This window comes from Stegodyphus dumicola, chromosome 8, assembly GCF_044657685.1.
Source record: "Stegodyphus dumicola isolate Sdum_Otavi_A_Nest chromosome 8, ASM4465768v1".
NCBI lineage: Eukaryota > Metazoa > Arthropoda > Arachnida > Araneae > Eresidae > Stegodyphus > Stegodyphus dumicola.
This window is the reverse complement of record NC_140775.1, coordinates 192933844-192950868: the sequence shown is the minus strand read 5'-3', so window position 1 is coordinate 192950868 and position 17025 is coordinate 192933844. Positions and strand designations below refer to the sequence as shown.

At 33.7% G+C, this 17025-nt stretch overlaps 1 protein-coding gene across 1 annotated transcript in view; it reads left to right on the top strand.

Annotated features, from left to right (window-relative positions):
- The first annotated feature begins 1142 nt into the window (after window positions 1–1142).
- Window positions 1143–17025, top strand: part of LOC118179291 (testis-specific serine/threonine-protein kinase 3-like) — a 37206-nt gene continuing 21323 nt past the window's right edge. Inside the window, exons 1-3 of the mRNA XM_085822861.1 lie at window positions 1143–1522; window positions 13554–13738; window positions 15633–15854. Coding sequence (XP_085678987.1) covers window positions 1310–1522; window positions 13554–13738; window positions 15633–15854 — 620 coding nt within the window. The 5' untranslated portion in view covers window positions 1143–1309. The remainder of the gene's footprint in view (window positions 1523–13553; window positions 13739–15632; window positions 15855–17025) is intronic.

The window sequence follows — 17025 nt, the reverse complement described above, 5'->3', positions numbered from 1 at the left end:
TCCTCGAAACAATTCCAGAAAGGATTAAGCATGATTTAATTCGCAATAATAAATGAAGGGGTTATTTTTCTTGTTGCGAAGCTTAGTCTCTCCAGATTGGCAACAAATCTGCAATTCTGCTATTTCAAATGTAAACAAATATGTCAGCCATGTTATTTTAAAACTTAACCGCACTTAAACAGCTTTTAAATTGTTGATAATTGTACAAATATTGCTTCCAGAATTACGAAAGGCATAAAAACCTTAACTGAGAGATAAGAACAACAGAATTTAATCATTTTTAAAGCAAAAAATTTACAATTTACAAACATATAAGAGCAAAGAAACTGAGATCACTGTGCCGCGTAACAGAGTGGATATATGTATAAATATGGTATTTATATACGTACGGTGCGGTCGATTGCAACCAAAATACGAGGTGCACATCTACATGTTATAGCAGTTCTATATACAAAATTTCAACGTTCTGAGGCTACTCGTTTTCGAGTTATGCGAGATACGTACGTACATACGTTCGTACAGACGCCACGAGAAATTCTCTTCAGAATTAATTTTAAAGCAGTTTTATAATTTTTTTGGAGGAAACGAGTCTTTCATTCTGTCCTTACGTACAGATATCAGGCAAAAAGATCGTTAAATTGCATTCGATAGCGGTCAAAATGGATATTTTCGTTAAAATATGCTGCCTGAAGCTTTTCGCGATTACAATACTTCCTTTTTACTTCGTACAAGGAAGTAAAAAAAAGAAAAAAGAAAAAAAGCTAAAATCAGAGATATGAACTGCAAACTCTGGAAACGCTAATTTTCGCTCTCATTTTTCCGAGTGGCAACAGTCTCGCACGCTGGAGATAAAAAAAATCTGCTGTATTTCGAGGAGTGTTGCCACTGGTCGCTTTCAAATCGTAGAGTTTGTTAATAAAAAATTCGTTAAAGTTTTACAAAATATGAAATTGATAATAAAACAAATTCAAAGTTGTAGAGACATTAGGTCTGGATGCAATAGCTGAGTAGTGTTAATGCTCCTTATATATATTTAAAAATTTGAAGAAAATAAAACGCATTACGAGCAAAAAATTTCCAAAATTACGATGTTACCAACAACTCAACAATGAAACCAAAACGTGCTTCACTGATTTCAAGTCATGCGCATATTTACTTTAATAGAAATATTACGTGAATGTTTATATGTTACAAAATTGAAACTATATAATGAGGTAAAATTTTAACCAGTAATTGTTAATTAGATTCTTTAAAATTTTAAAGTAAAGGTATCCTAGAAGAGACTTTTCAAAACTGTCTGCCATGTTTAATGGCTGTTTATAGTAAAATAGATATAGACGATCCTTGGTCCAGAAATTACCCTTTCGTTATCGATTCCAATTCCAGGGATATTGGTGATAGGAGTAGATTAGCAGCTCATGGCTTGTGGATTGGGAAGAAAATTAGTTCAGGAACATTCTGTGACGTTCATTTCGCTGCAAAGAAGCTACCAAGTGGAAGAAGAAAAGACCTTGCTGTAAAGGTGAGTTTTAGTTAGAAAAGAATTAATAGATATTTGCTTTTAAAAAAAATCAGGATTATATGCGTCTAAGCCGAGAGTTCTGCTTGTCTTAATGCAGATTTAAAAATGTAAGGTTGGTGGGTGTCTTCCTGTTTCCTCCCTGTTTTTGTGTTTATCAAAATCCCTCTTGGGCTCTAGTGTAGAGTTGGGTGCTCTTTCGACTAGCGATAAATTTTGTTAAATTTTGGCGATGAAGCCTCATTTCTGGTTACTAAGATAGTTTTAACTTTGTTTAGCTTCCTGTTTTTTTTAAATGAAAATAGATTGATGTGAACATGGACAAAGTTAAGGCAGTGCGCAATGCCTAATTTGGGAAATTCTCTGAAGTTTTTTTAAATGAAAATACACACAAACACACAGAGTTTGTGCAATTCTTTGGCTTAATTTGGCTTTGTGTAGCGTCCATCTTGAAATTGGGCTTTCCTGGCGCTGATCTTGGCGTCAAAAAAGAATCGCCAAAAAACAAGTGGCACCCAATTGTAAACTTTTACCCCAGTGTTTCCCAACCTTTTTTGTGCTGTGCCCCACCTAATCCTCTCTAAAATTATTAAGCTCCCCCTAGCATATACAAAATTTTTAATATTTAAAAATTGAAATGTTCGCAAAAGAAACTTGAATGATAGCTTTTAGAAAGAAATGACTAATGAAATTTTGTGAGCAAATACAGTAAGTGAACTTTCAAAACATGGAAAACTGAAATTCAAGAACAAACTCATTTTAGTGAAAGTTTTTTAATATTATTTTAAGTATTAGTAATTTGTATTATTTAAATTTAGCGAGTTCCTTGCGCTTGATATTTGCAGCAAAGAGATTTTATGTCAGGTTCCAATTTAGATAACTTGAATCTCAAGTCTCCACGTTTCATTATATCCAACAGATTTCTTTTCTTTTCTTTTCAATCAGCAGATAAATTTTTTTCAGATGATCGACAATAACAAGTATAGCGGTATCCATCACATCACATTTTTAGAGCCAATGAAACTTCTCAAAATTTTTGTGGTAAATAGTATATGCCTGACATAATTCAACAAAGATAATGAAACCGAATATCTTCGCTTTTGCATCGACATAAGTTTTATTTGCTCCTTGAATTTGTTTATTTAATATATTTAATTTTTCAAAGATGTTGGCTAAATAACTCACAATTGGCTTGTTATCATCCGTTAACGGATTTTTCATTTCAGGTTTGTCACTTAAAAAATAACTAAGAGTATGAAATAGTTCCGTAAATCTTTCCAAGCTGTTCCCTTTCGACAGCTTTCTTACTTCAGTGTGAAGTATAAGTCTCATATAGTCTTCATTTTATGAAGACATAAAATAACTTGAAAAGACGTTCACATTTGGCCCTAGCTTTTATAGCATTGATACACTTTAACCAGGTTTCTATGAATAACACAATGCACAAGATGCATTTCTGCATTCTCATCTTTTGTCAATTTTAAGCAACCTTTTTTAAAATTCCGTGATTTATTTTATTTTTCAACCATCATATTAGGAGCACCATCTGCAGTACAAGATGTATTATATTTTTTATTGGTATATTTTTTATATCTAAGTAATTTTTTAGCTTACTATAAATATCTTTGGAGATAGTGGTGCTTTCTAATGATTTACAGAAGAACGTTTCTTCGGCAAAATCCTCTTTATGATTATATCTTACATAAGTAACAAGTACGGCCTCACAGTCTCTCAAAGTTAGTTCATCTATTTGCATCGAAAATTTTCTTGCTTTCAGCTTTTCAACAGGTTGTATTTCAATATCCTCACTAATTTTATCTTTCTTCTGCAAACAGTATTGTTACTTAGTGGCACAGCTTTAACGTCTTTTGTCATCTTTTTCTAGAACAGTTTTAAATGCTGATATTGATGTTTTGGTTAAATTCTCGGTACTACTTTGGTAGATGGTTGCACGGATTTTTGGCGATTTACATTGGCGCAATTGTTGGCGCGGTTTTTACAGTCGTCAGCCATCTTGAAAAATGCTGTTTTTACGTATATTTCACGCATAGTAAAGTATTCGAAACTTTAAAAAAATAAATATCGTTAAAAATAATGGATTAATTTTTTGTTGAAAACGTTGTTTTTTTACGATGGCTGGCAAATGTAAATAAAGAGATTTACTAAGTGTATAAAATGCTAAAGTAAGGTTAAATTATTACTTTCATATAATAGAATAAATACACCGCTATAAAAACATTGCGCCAACATTTAATTGGAATAAAATATTACTTTAATTGAATATTGAATTAAAAACATTAACCAACGTTTAAAAGAATTAAATTTTTCAATTACTTAAATTCAAATCTTTAAAATATGTTTTATAGGATATAATTATTTAACATTAAAACATATGTGACAATAAATATCTCAGGAATTTTTGAAAAAAGTGTATTAATTTTTTAATAAAAATTTAAGTATACAATAATAAAGTAAAAGAAAAATATGTACTTACAATTTTTTTAAGCATTTTACCTTAAGTATATTGATAAGTACCAGAAAAAAAAAAGAAAAAAAAAAAAAAAAAAAAAAAAAACGATTTTCATCTGTTATCCCCATCTTTCGCACTTCATTGAAGAAACAATTAGCGAGGTTTCCTCAAAAAATTTTTAATAAATTTCTTCTGAACCTTGTAACAATAAATAAATCTTTGAGTAGGAAATCCAGGTTGTCCAAAATAAAGTCTCAAACGGCAATTTTTTTATGCCGATACCAATAATTCTTGGTAATTACCAATACCAACATTTATCTTCGAAACGGAGACATCCATTCGTTTTGAAATCTGAGGAATTCGAAGAGATGAATAATAAAATTTTAAAATGGCGCGGAAATGCACAAGTATTCAGTAACCAATCAGGGAGCTGATTACATCACGCATGGAATTAAAATTATTTAAATAATCATTCATAATAAAATCATATTTAAAAAATTACAAAATTAAATTGTATTTTAATATTTAACAGCCATAAGTAATGTTTAAAACATTAGATTAAATTTATAGATATTAAAACCAATTACTTTTAAAATAATGTGACGTAATTCATTACATCATTCACAACAAAAAATTCGATAAAATATCATAAACAATAAAATTTTTATTTCAAATAAAAATGCAAAATTAAATTCATTTTATTATTTTGAAGTCATAAATAATATTTAAAACACGGAATTTATGCATAATAAAACGCATTATTTTTTAAATAAAATGACAACAAAGTATCGGTTACCATAAATAACTTGTCCAGCAATGGGTTTACCATAAGTCGTATCGCTCGCCAAAAAAATATCGGCAGAATCCGTGCAACCGTCTACCAAAGTAGCACCAAATTCTCCCCTATAGTACGGCTTTTCCCAGATTAAGCGATGAGTAATGAAATTTGATAAATAGCCTCAAGAGCACGATTAACAGTTGCATTATGAGCAGTAATTAGAGACTTTAAGGAAAGTTTTTGAAAAAAAGAGTAATATTAAAGTGTGAAAATAATTCAAATCTGAATTAATATCAGTATTATATTTCGCCTTCAAATGGGCTTCAGGACGACCTAGTTTCATTAATTCGTTGGTCAGGCATTATTGGCATAAAAGGTAAAAGGTGACCATATATCGACCGGGTACGAAACCAAATTTTAAATATACCTTTTAAATACAATACGAACAATAAATGTTCGTCCGAATGCTGACAAACATTTTTCCTTGCTTGCACCCCTCATTTCACTAAGGGCTGAAAGAAATAAATATAACATCAATATAAACAAAGCTGATAGCAGCTGCTGTTGCCACACTCAAGGAAAAAATAATATACCGAATTGCCATTTCTACAGTCAAAAATAAAATAAATTCGTTGGCTGAAATGTGCGAAAAACGTTTGGAAAGCATAATGTGTCACTTATTTAAATGCCCTTTAAAAGCATTTAAATGTCCATGTCTACAGCGAAAATTCTTCATAAAATATTTAAAATACAGCGCAATTTAAAAACTTTTTACGTATGCATCACTTACATTTTTCTTTACTTTGGGGAATAAAAAATGAAATTTCGAAAATTTTGACTTCTTGAAGCATATATAGAAATTTGAACTTCCTTTGTCCCTTTAAACTATGGAGAGTCCATTTTCGAATTGCCTCCCTTAACAGTCGCATTGCCCCCTTGTGGGGCGTGGGCCCCACGTTGGGAAACGCTGTTTTACCCGTTCCTGTTTCCGCGAAATCATCAGTGTTCATTTACCCCCGTTCTCAAAAGGTTTACGTAGGGGGGGGGCGACTGTGCCTTGGCCTCTCCCGAAATGTAGGAAAAGAAAAAAGTTTTCAGATTTATAAAAAGAATTTTTTAAAAGAAATGATCAAAAAATATTTACGATCTCAGATCTTTGCGTGAATGAAGCTAATACTGTATTTAAAAGGGGGGGGGAGATGTTCGAACTGCGATGATTTTGGTAATGAACTAAAAGATCATTTCCTAAAGTAAAAATAAAATAATTCCGAAATTCTGCATAAAGGTGAGCACCTTTCAGAATAAATATTTTATAAAACTACATTCTGTCTTCTAAAACGACGACTTCTTTGGTCTTAACTGCGCTTTTGCAGTTTTTAATTCTTTTCATTTATGAAAATCTAATAAACTGCATTATTTTTATTCTGAATTCGATACTGATAACCATTATAAAGGGCTAAAAGTTTTTTTCTTTTAGTTTCAATGATGTCTAAAACATCCATATTGATTAACGTAAGACGTGAAAATAACATCTAATATTGTAACAGAATTACAAATAGAACAAAACTAAAAGATTTCGAGAGGAGACTAAACTAAGACACGTTTTCAATCTAACGAATTCACGAAGAAAGTGCCCAGCTCTAATGACTCATCGTGAGATCTCCTGGGGAGGGGAACTGTACTTTCCGATTTCGCGGAAACATAAAGAATTTCGAAAAATGCGGAAACAGGAACGTGGCCTTCGAGATTAGATGGCCTGGTCAGCTGCAGTGTGTGTGTGTGATTATGGCAAAGCCTCGAGGGCTATCTGCCTAAGGGGAGGGATGCCTTCGTGGAGAACTTTCTAAGGGAAACTGGCTCGTATACACGTTACACAAGGGGAAAACCACGAAAACGCCCATGCAGCCAGCCCGTTCGCGGGATTCGAACCTTGGACCGAACTACCAGTGTTCAGCGACTTTACCGCTCGGCCGCTGGTGGGCCTGGTCAGCTGCAGAATCACGTGATTTGACGTCACGTAAGGCGTCTGAACTTTCATCCTTCGCACTGCATTGTGTGGACACTGCAAGCGAAGACTTCTTATTACGTTGATTGCGTGCTGTATATTTTTATTATTCGTGTGTTTTTTTATTGCTAAATTTAAGTAATGTTGTTAAGAATATTTTCGTTTTTAAATTGAGATTACTAGTTAACTTATTTGTTAACAAGAATAACGATCGACGTCTAGGTAGAGCTGTCTTCATCATGCCTGCACGATGTTGCGTTCCAGCATGCAAATCCAATTACGATGGCACTAATGAATATGTATCAGTATTCAAATTTTCAAAAGATACAGTAAAACGGGATTTATGGATCAAAAAAATTCCAAGGAAAAATTTTATTTCAAGTGCTCGCAGCGTTGTGTGTGAAAAACATTTCGAAAAGATGATATTATTCGCTATGATTATTTACCAACAAACGAAGGTACTTTTATCCAGATGTGTAGAGGGCATCCTAAATAAAATAACGATGCTTACCAATGCATTTTTTTCTGGTTGGTTAAAATACTTATCTGAAAGTCCAACCCCTCAGAGGATGAGCAGGGAGGAAAAAAGAGTTAAGATGGAGAAGCATATTTTTAATGAATTTTTGAGAAAGGACAAAATAGCATCATTTGAGGATTTTTCTTCTATGTTACCAAATAAATTAAATATTTCAGATACTTCAAATATTATTTTACATAAATCTGTTGCTGGTATTTATATTTTATTGCTCAGTTTTCATCCATATCCTAAAATTGAGAAAAGTATCTTTGCACCGCTTCATATAGATATAGCAGTTTATCTAGGAGATAAAGTTGTTCCAGTTGAAAGTAAAGAAGAACCAGTAAGTTGAACAGCATTCTTTGCTGGTCAAACTTACCGAGATATATGTACAAAACATTAACATGTTTGATGTTCACGAAACTTGTTTAATGTGTGGAATTCCCTTTTCTAGCAGATTAAAAAAAATAATGAGCACCATTTCAAATATTTGTTTAAACAATTATACTAAAGTTCTTCAAAATAATATGCATACAAAAATCGATGAAAGGAAACTTAAAAAAGTCAAGAATACGTGATGAAAAGATATGAGTATGTAAATGACATTTTTTTATTTTTTAAAAATAGTGTACTAAATATGATGCAGTTTTGCTGTTTCCTTATTATTTGATAATACTTCATAATTTTTCAAAATAAATTATCAATTGCGATTAATTATTGCTTCAGTATACTTGTACAACTTGCACAGTATTTGCTAATTAGACAGAAATGATGGTTTGTTCTATGTATAGTTGTTTTGAGGTTTTCGTTGGCAAATTTATTGATTTTACGCTTTGTGAAACATTATATGGATGGCTTTTATTTGTAAATATATTATTTATTATGCATCTACATCTAACTAATAATGTAAATATTATTAAATGATGTAAATATTATTATAATTATTGCTATAGATAACATATAAATATGTGAAAATTATTCGTTTTCTGTAATGTTGCAGCAAAATTGTAATTTATTTAATTTACAAAGTTTTGAGATTTAAATTTTTTCTGTGGCTTTTCTGTTCATTTTATTACATAGTAATTTAAATAAATTAAAAGTACATTTGCATAATGTTTGGAAGCTCTGAAATATTTATAGTTTTAAGAAAAAATTATTTTTTACGTCTTTTAATTTGCTAAATTATATTTTGTTAGTGAATTATTTATATTTCTAAATCCTTTCATTCCTCTCCTTCTCAAACTAATTTTTATGTTAATAAATAACAGCTTTTTTATTTACTTATTTCAAAACTTTCTTTTTTGAGTGTATCCTAACAAATTATTACAATACAGTGTAAAAACAAAATGCACAAGATAACCTAAAACATGGCATAGAAAATTTCGTGAATATTTCTTAAAAAATAATATTTATTAAGTTATTAATCTTAACTGCAAATGAATATACGACCTTTTATATACGTTTTCAAGTCTCTGAAAATTTAATTATTATGCATTATTAAAAACAAAACACTCTAAACATCGAACGAAACGCTCGCATTCAAATCTGAAGCAAAGAAAGTCACTGAAGGATCGGACGCCTTTCGTGACGTCACTCGTAGCTAACCAGGCCATGTTATCTCGAAGGCCACGACAGGAATCGCGGAAACAGACCTATTTCGATTGGTGGAGCTTTTTCAATGAATTATCATTTAGATTACCTTTAGAATTTACTATTCTGAAATTACTTGAACTTCAGTTTTTATAACAATTGGAAGCCCATAAAAAGCCGAATGAATAAGATGTTGGGGCTAATCTTTGGAATATGGTAACAGGTAGTTTAGCGACATTTTGGTAAGGCGATAAAGGTTACTAGCTAAGACTTTAGCAGTGTACATGGATAAAGTCAAGAGTGTGCGCAATGCCATTTTTGTGCAATTCTGGGATGTTTTTTTAAGTGAAAATAGGTCGACATGTACATGGATACTGTGTATGTGCAATTCTTAAAAACGCGGCAAGCAGCGGACGATTCTGCACTTTCTCCCAATTTCGCACCTAATCTTCGTTATGATTAAGCACTTTTGTTCCATAAAAGTTCTAGCATAAGCGTAATTCGGCTAGCAGATCGTTGAAAAAAAAAATGTTGAGTAAAAAAAAAATCCTTCACTTCATGAAAACAAAATGGCGTCCAAAAAAAAAGCTAGCAGGTTGCTGTAGCAGAGTTGGTCGCCAAATTTTCGCCAAAAAATCGCCAAGTTACCATAATCAGAAGATTAACCGATATTGGTAATTTGACTTGAGTTGTAATCGTGGGCTGGCAGGCACTTTCACGAAGGCATCCCTCCCCTTAGGCAGATAACCCTCAAGAGCTATAAACAAATAACACACTCGATTTTTTTTGGGGGGGGGAATCATCACGATGGGTAAATTTTCTGAAGTGAAAGGGAGGAAAATAATTAACGCGTTTAATCCTAGTATCCGGTGCACACGGGATTTGGCGACTTTATGATGAGCAGTAAAAACGTGACATGTACGATGAGTAGTAAACAGGTCATTCAAAGAAAATATATAGTTATATATAGTATATATTATGTATATAGACACATAGTATATAGTGTATAGTATATAGACGTTCTTTGAATCATTTTTGGTGTTGGCGATAATTTTCAAAATCGCGCCAACGCTGCACCGTATACTAGGATTTTACCTAATTAACGATTTCTGTTCTGAAGAATTTTAGAAATGAGCAAAATTCAGCATCAGTTTAATGATTTCGAATAACAAACTAACTTAAGACTGGCACGTTTCTTGTAAATGCATTGGACATGTTTATTGAACTTAAAGCGGCATATATTTCTTTCTCAAACCCAGTAATGTTTCTAAGAAAATTATCGCTATTATAAACACAGCCAATTAACTAAATCAAAACAATCTCAATGAATATTGCAAACTGAAAACATTAATTAAATTTTATGGCTTCAAACTTAGATTTACAACCACATACACTGAGATTTCATATTAATTTCCATTCTGACAGCGTAATTGGACGGATTTATGTAACAGGTGTTCAAAGCTTGAGCAAAAACCTGAAGCTACATCCAGCTTGGTTTAACACTTACTGATGACTCTATGTACATTTGTTTTATCACAATGCGAGAAATATACATACATTTATGCAGATTTTTCATTATTTCATTTCTTCAAATATAATGCGGGCCTCTAACAATGGGTGGCAACAGTTTGAAAAGTGAAACGGACATTTATCGCAAAACGAAAACAATAGTCCTTCAGGGACAAAAAGCCCCTTTGGACTAAAAAATGTAATTCACAGTCGGGACTTTAATAAAGTTAGCGCAGTATGTTAATTTTTTATAATTCCTAAACAACAGATTTTTAATTAAGCGATCCATTTACGCACATATGTTTTTAAAAATTAAAAACCAATTATTGTCTTTGCATAAAGTTGTGAAATTTTTTGTCTTACATTTACATCGTACAAGATTTCTTTTCCTCTGAAAGATAATGAGCTGGAATCTAAAGAAGTCTTTTCATCTCCTGGAGAAATTTCGATGGAGAAAATGAATGCTTATGTCTGTACTTTTTATTTATGAAATGGTCCATCCAAAATTCTTAGATAATTCAAATTCTTAGACATGCCGATTATAGTTAGAAATTTCAGACGAATACGTCTCAGAATTTTGAAATCCAAAATGAATTCGGTGTATATTTATCAACATCTCTTATTTTATTAAACTTACTTGATTCATTCTTTCACAATTCGAAACTTTAAAATAATAACAATATAATACTTGTAATATATTATATAATATAATAGTACAATACAATATAATATAATGTTATAAAACAATATAATATAATTGTGAAACTTTGAAATAATATTTTAAAGTTAAATAAGTTCAGTCGAAATAAAATTCACGGATACTTTCCGATTTATTTTTTAAATTTGTATTTTTAATAATTTTTATAAATTTTTTGAAAACGTTTTTAATGTAATTAAAACGTAAGTTAACCTATAAAATTTTTACCGTTACCTTAAAGTAGATGTATTACTATGTGTACCTGCAAAAAATTAGAATTTTTTATTTAAAATTTTCAAGATATACTTGTATATGTATGTAGGCGCGATTTCAGATTTGGCATATTTGTTATGAGCGATAATAATGCCAAATGCGGTTTACGCACTAAGTTATAATTATTTGAAGGAATAAACTCAATGAAAGGGAAAGGAAAATAGTTTACCATAAATTAAAAATTTTGCCTAATGATAGTGCAGCCTGAAAAATGCACGCCAAGGTAAATTTTTAAATTTTGTGGTAAGTTTCTCACGAAATTTTACAAAATTTAATATACAGGCATAAATTTGAATCTTAAAATCGAAATATGGGGGGAGGAGAAAATCAGCACTTCATGTCAGAAAAAGTTCAACTTTGTGTCAAAATGTTTCTATTAAAATAATTACTCTATCTAGCGTATATCCCTACATCGCATATTCGAAACATGGAAAAAAAAAAAAAAAAAAAAAAAAAAAAAATGCAAATTAAATTTCGTCAATCGATTCAGTGGAACGAAAGATAAGAATAGTCCCCCCTCTCTCTCTTTTTTTTTTATTTGTTTTGTTTTGTTTTTGTGCAGAGTGTACGTGTATGTGTTATTGTTGTTACTTATGCTCAACTTGTCTGACGTAATTAAGACACAATAACACGCCGAATAAATACTAATTCAGAAGACAAACAACAAAAATCAGCGTTATATTTACAAATATTCCACAGGACTAGTTTCGATGGTTTTACCGAACCACCATCCTCAGCTGCAAAACCGCAAATGAACAAGATAGGAAAAAATGATTAGATAAGATAAGGAAGCCTGGACAAGAATAAGCAAGTGGCGCCATCTGTTGGTGAAACCAGAACTAAAACATAATTAAAAAAATAAGATAAAGAAATTATGTTTTAGTTCTGGTTTCACCAACAGATGGCGCCACTTGCTTATTCTTGTCCAGGCTTTCTTATCTTATCTAATCATTTTTTCCTATCTTGTTCATTTGCGGTTTTGCAGCTGAGGATGGTGGTTCGGTAAAACCATCGAAACTAGTCCTGTGGAAATTTTGTAAATATAACGCTGATTTTTGTTGTTTGTCTTCTGAATTTGTCTGACGTAGTCAGCTCTAGCCCACAAAATTCCTCGTGGCAAGGAGCGTAAGATAAGTATGCCTCTCGTTGGCACCAGCCTTGAGCACCTTACAACTGACAATGCGACTTAGCTCAGTTCCTCCTCCCCCCAAAAAATTTTGATGGAGAATGTCTTATACACTCCCACTTTTGCACTTTTAACGGCTCGCTTACATTGGGTCCTCACATTTCTATGACCATAGGCAAAGCCATAGGTGTCTCTAGGAAGCTCCGAAACTTTCTTGACGCCTCCTCACCACTGGATCTTGCTCGCAAGAAGCACATTTACACATCAATATTATGACCCATCCTTACATATGCTTCCCCTGCATGGTGCTCTGTTCCCCCTTCCGTATTAAATAAATAGCAGGTTTTCCAAAACAACCACTTACGAAAAATCACAGGAGCCCCCTGGTTCGTTCGCAATGAACAGCTACACAGAGACCTTAACCTCCAAAATCTGGCGTTATTCATCAATAAATTAAATAATAATTTTTTCAAGAAAGCCATCAGCAACGCGGAGGTAAATTATTCTGACAATTTTAAGTACGAGCTTCTAGAAATTGACATCAATTTAAGGCCCTATGCAACCCACATTTATCGGAATCCCCCATAAATACTCCTAACTTCTGCCAGCCAATTTTTGAAGTTCAAAGTATGACTTCTTCATTTACACTGGCCTGGGCCACAATCTTCCTGAAGTCCCTTATCAAGGTATTCCTGCGAAGCACTGTATGCTATGTCTCCTCTAACCGGGGTTATTTGAGGTGCCTGTAATAGCGGGATATAATTCCTGCTGAAAAAGGCATATCCAAAGTATCAAAGTATCTAATCGTTTGCCTTCGTGGTGTGAATGGATAATACTTCCGGGTGGCAATCGGGAGGTTCGGTGTTCGAATCTCGGTTAGGACGCTGCGCATTTTTCATGTCTTTTGGTTTCAAAAAATTAATACCTACCTCTGCAAGCATAGCATATGAAAAAAATGCTATGTAAAATAACACTATAAAATCATTAAAAATTCTCTATCATGAAGAAAATTTAATGTAACAATTTCATGTAAATTAACATTTTTTTTAATTCTCTTCTTTCCTTTCAGATTATTGATAAAAGTAAGGTTTCTCCGCTCTTTAAAGAAAAATTTTTGAGCAGAGAGCTTTCTATCTGGCCAAATCTTCGTCATTCCCATATCATCCAATGTGATCAAATATTCCAAATAAAGAACAAGACATACATATTCATGGAACTTGCACCAGGAGGCACCGTTACAGAATATATCCAGAGGTTGGGATTTTTCAGCATTACGATATTTCTGTATGACGTAAAAAAACACTTAAAATAATTATTTGTTGAGACATTAGAAGAATTTGTCTAGCCCTGGCGAAAAAGCATATAAAAAATTAATTTCTATAGTGCATTTTTGGATGTCCCAAAAAAGATATATGGTTCGTTTTCAGTCAAAAATCAGGGAAAAAATACTTAAAAGGAATTCCTTCAGAATCTAAAAAGGGGCCACACCATTAAGTCGAAAAGTAATAGAGGATGAAATTATTTATTTTATATGAAGAAGGTTTTATCATAATTTATAAGGTATTTCTCCCACCTTCTTGGCGTGCCTTCGTGGTGTAGTGGTTCTGCACGCTAGGCCAGTATTCCAGAAGACTGTGGTTCGATTCCCGGCGAAGGCGGTTGCTAATTTTTCGTCTCTCTTTGTTTCCAAAATACCTAATGTCTCTACAGTGCCACCCGAACTAAAAGGGTGGTGGATAATGATTTCTCCCCACCCAGGATTTGGCGATTGGGTCCCCTAAAACACCCCAGTCGCCCTTTAAAAAGGGAGAGTTATAAGGTATTTCTCCCACTTCCCTACCGTGCCTTCGTGGTGTAACGGTAGCACGCTGGGCCGGTATTCCAGAGGTCCGTGGTTCGATTCCCGGCGAAGGTGGTTGCATATTTTTCATCTTTTCTGCTTCCAATTAACATAATGCCTCTACAAGTGGCGCCCGAACTAAAAGGGTTGTGGATGATGATTCTCCGCACCCAGGATTTGGTGACTAGGTCCCCTAAAACCTTAGTCGCCCTTTACAAAGGGGAGTATATAAGGTATTTCTCCCGCTTTCCTAGCGTGCCTTCGTGGCGTAGTGGTTAGCACACTGAGCCGGTATTCCAGAGGTCCGTGGTTCGATTCCCGGCGAAGGCGTTTGCTCATTTTTCATCTTGCCTGCATCGCAACTGATCATTTTTAACCGTTTTCTAATGGTTCTAAGACTTATTTGAATGCATTATTGGTATTTATTTCAAAGTATTTTATGCAGTATTACCTGCCGGATGAAAAAGATTCCTTTTCGTTTAAAAAAAGGATTCTTTTTACAGAACATAAATATCGATAACAATCAATACCGTTGATTAATTACGTTTTAAGAAATGCTATTTACTTTCAGAGTCAGGGTCACCATGAAAGGAGTTTCAGGGTACTTTTCTTGTGGGGTGGGAATGAGAAAACATTGGTATAGTTCGACCGTCTGAAGCGCAACCCTGGTTGGCATTCTGCCAAAACACATAGACTCCTCCAAAAGGGACGGTATTATTTGCTGCGACGTGAAAGGTCTTCTCTTCTCCGGAAAGAGGTATGCTGGAGGGAAAGAAAGTCCCCATCCTTCCACCCTATTTTGAGAATAATTCGGTCCGAATGACGCATGCGTCTTTGCGCTCATGGTCGCGGATAAGGCGGTCGAACTATAGTCTCTTTCTTAGTTCAATATTTTCTGATTAAAAGGTTTAATTTCTAACGTACAGTGGTTTACGCCACAGCACTTCCAGATTTGCACAAAGGCGAGTAACCCCTGGTACCGCTGGAAAGCTTAAATGTCCCTCTCACTGCTTTTAACCGGTAGCACCGCTCGGCGCTGCACAGGAAAAGAACGATACATATTCTTTGGTACAGGTCCCTTCACAGCCAAGTGGAACTCGTTACTTTACGAACAAACCAAGTATACCATTTTGCTTGCTGTGATAATAACACGAAAGCTCAGTTGCTTTCAAGACGTTGCATATATCTTGAAAACAACTGTGTTACTTAAAGATCTTTTGGTACTGAATTTCGTAATTTTTTATTCTTTCTTTCTTGATTTTTTTATTCTTCTTAGCATTTAAACTTTTTTCTGTCTACATTTTGTAGGTGGGGTGCAGTTAATGAACTGACGGCGCGGATATGGTTTCAAGCGCTGTGTGACGCCGTGCGCTATTGCCATCAGAGAGGAGTTGCCCACAGAGACATTAAATGTGACAACTTACTTCTCGATGCATATCTTCAGATAAAAGTGGCTGATTTTGGATTTTGCTGCTCGTGTTATGATATCCGAAGCGGTGCTAAGATTCTCAGCGACACCTATTGCGGAAGGTAAGTCTTTTCACATTCTTTCGAAGCAGGACAGAGAATTTTTGGCTAATCTTTGGAATATGGTAACAGGTAGTTTAGCGACATTTTGGTAAGGCGATAAAGGTTACTAGCTAGGACTTTAGCAGTGTACATGGATAAAGTCAAGAGTGTGCGCAATGCCATTTTTGTGCAATTCTGAGATGATTTTTTTTAAGTGAAAATAGGTCGACGTGTACGTGGATACCGTGTATGTGCAATTCTTAAAAAGGTGGCAAGCAGTGGGCGATTCTGCACTTTCTCCCAATTTCGCACGGCTAATCTTTAGAATATGCTAACAGGTAGTTTGGCCACATTTTGGTAAGGCGATAAAGGTTACTAGGTAGGACTTTAGCAATAATCTGAGAAGTACACAGTTCGAATCCCAGATTATTTTGTCTCAGAGAAATGAGAGATCATGAGACATGTCATGTGACATTTTCCGGAAAATTCCGATCGTGATTTTAGCTAATACGCACTTAGAAACAATTTCGCTGCTAAAGTGCAGAATCGTCCACTTATTTGTTTGGCGCTTTTTACAAGAATAAGAAGAATTGGATTTTTGTGAATTTTCTTTGACTTTTAAAATGAAAATAGGTCGATGTGTACATAGATAAAAGTCAAGAGTGTGCGCAATGGCATTTTTGTGCAATTCTGGGATTTCTTAAAAACGCGGCAAGCAGTTTGCGATTCTGCACTTTCTCCCAATTTCGCACCTAATCTTCGTCATGATTAAGCACTTTTGTTCCATAAAAGTTCTAGCATAAGCTTAATTCGGCTAGCAGATTGTTGGACAAAAATGTTGAGTTAAAAAAAATACCTTTACTTCGTAAAAACAAAATGGCGTAAAAAAAAAAAAAAAAAAACTAGCAGGTTGCTGTAGCAGGGTTGGTCGCCAAATTTTCGCCAAAAAATCGCCAAGTTAACATAATCTAAAGATTAACCGAATTTTTTTCCTGTCCATTAGATATTCCGTTCAGATATTTATGCCTAAAACTCCTCCAATTTAGATTGAAAGGTAAGTTTAATTTTCTTAGCTAGTTTTCACTTTTTTTTCCTCCTATGAGCACAAAGGGGCATTAAACCGAAAGGGCTACTAGTCTCAAAACGGCATTTTACGTTGGTTCACTTTTCAAACTGTTGCCACCGAATGTTA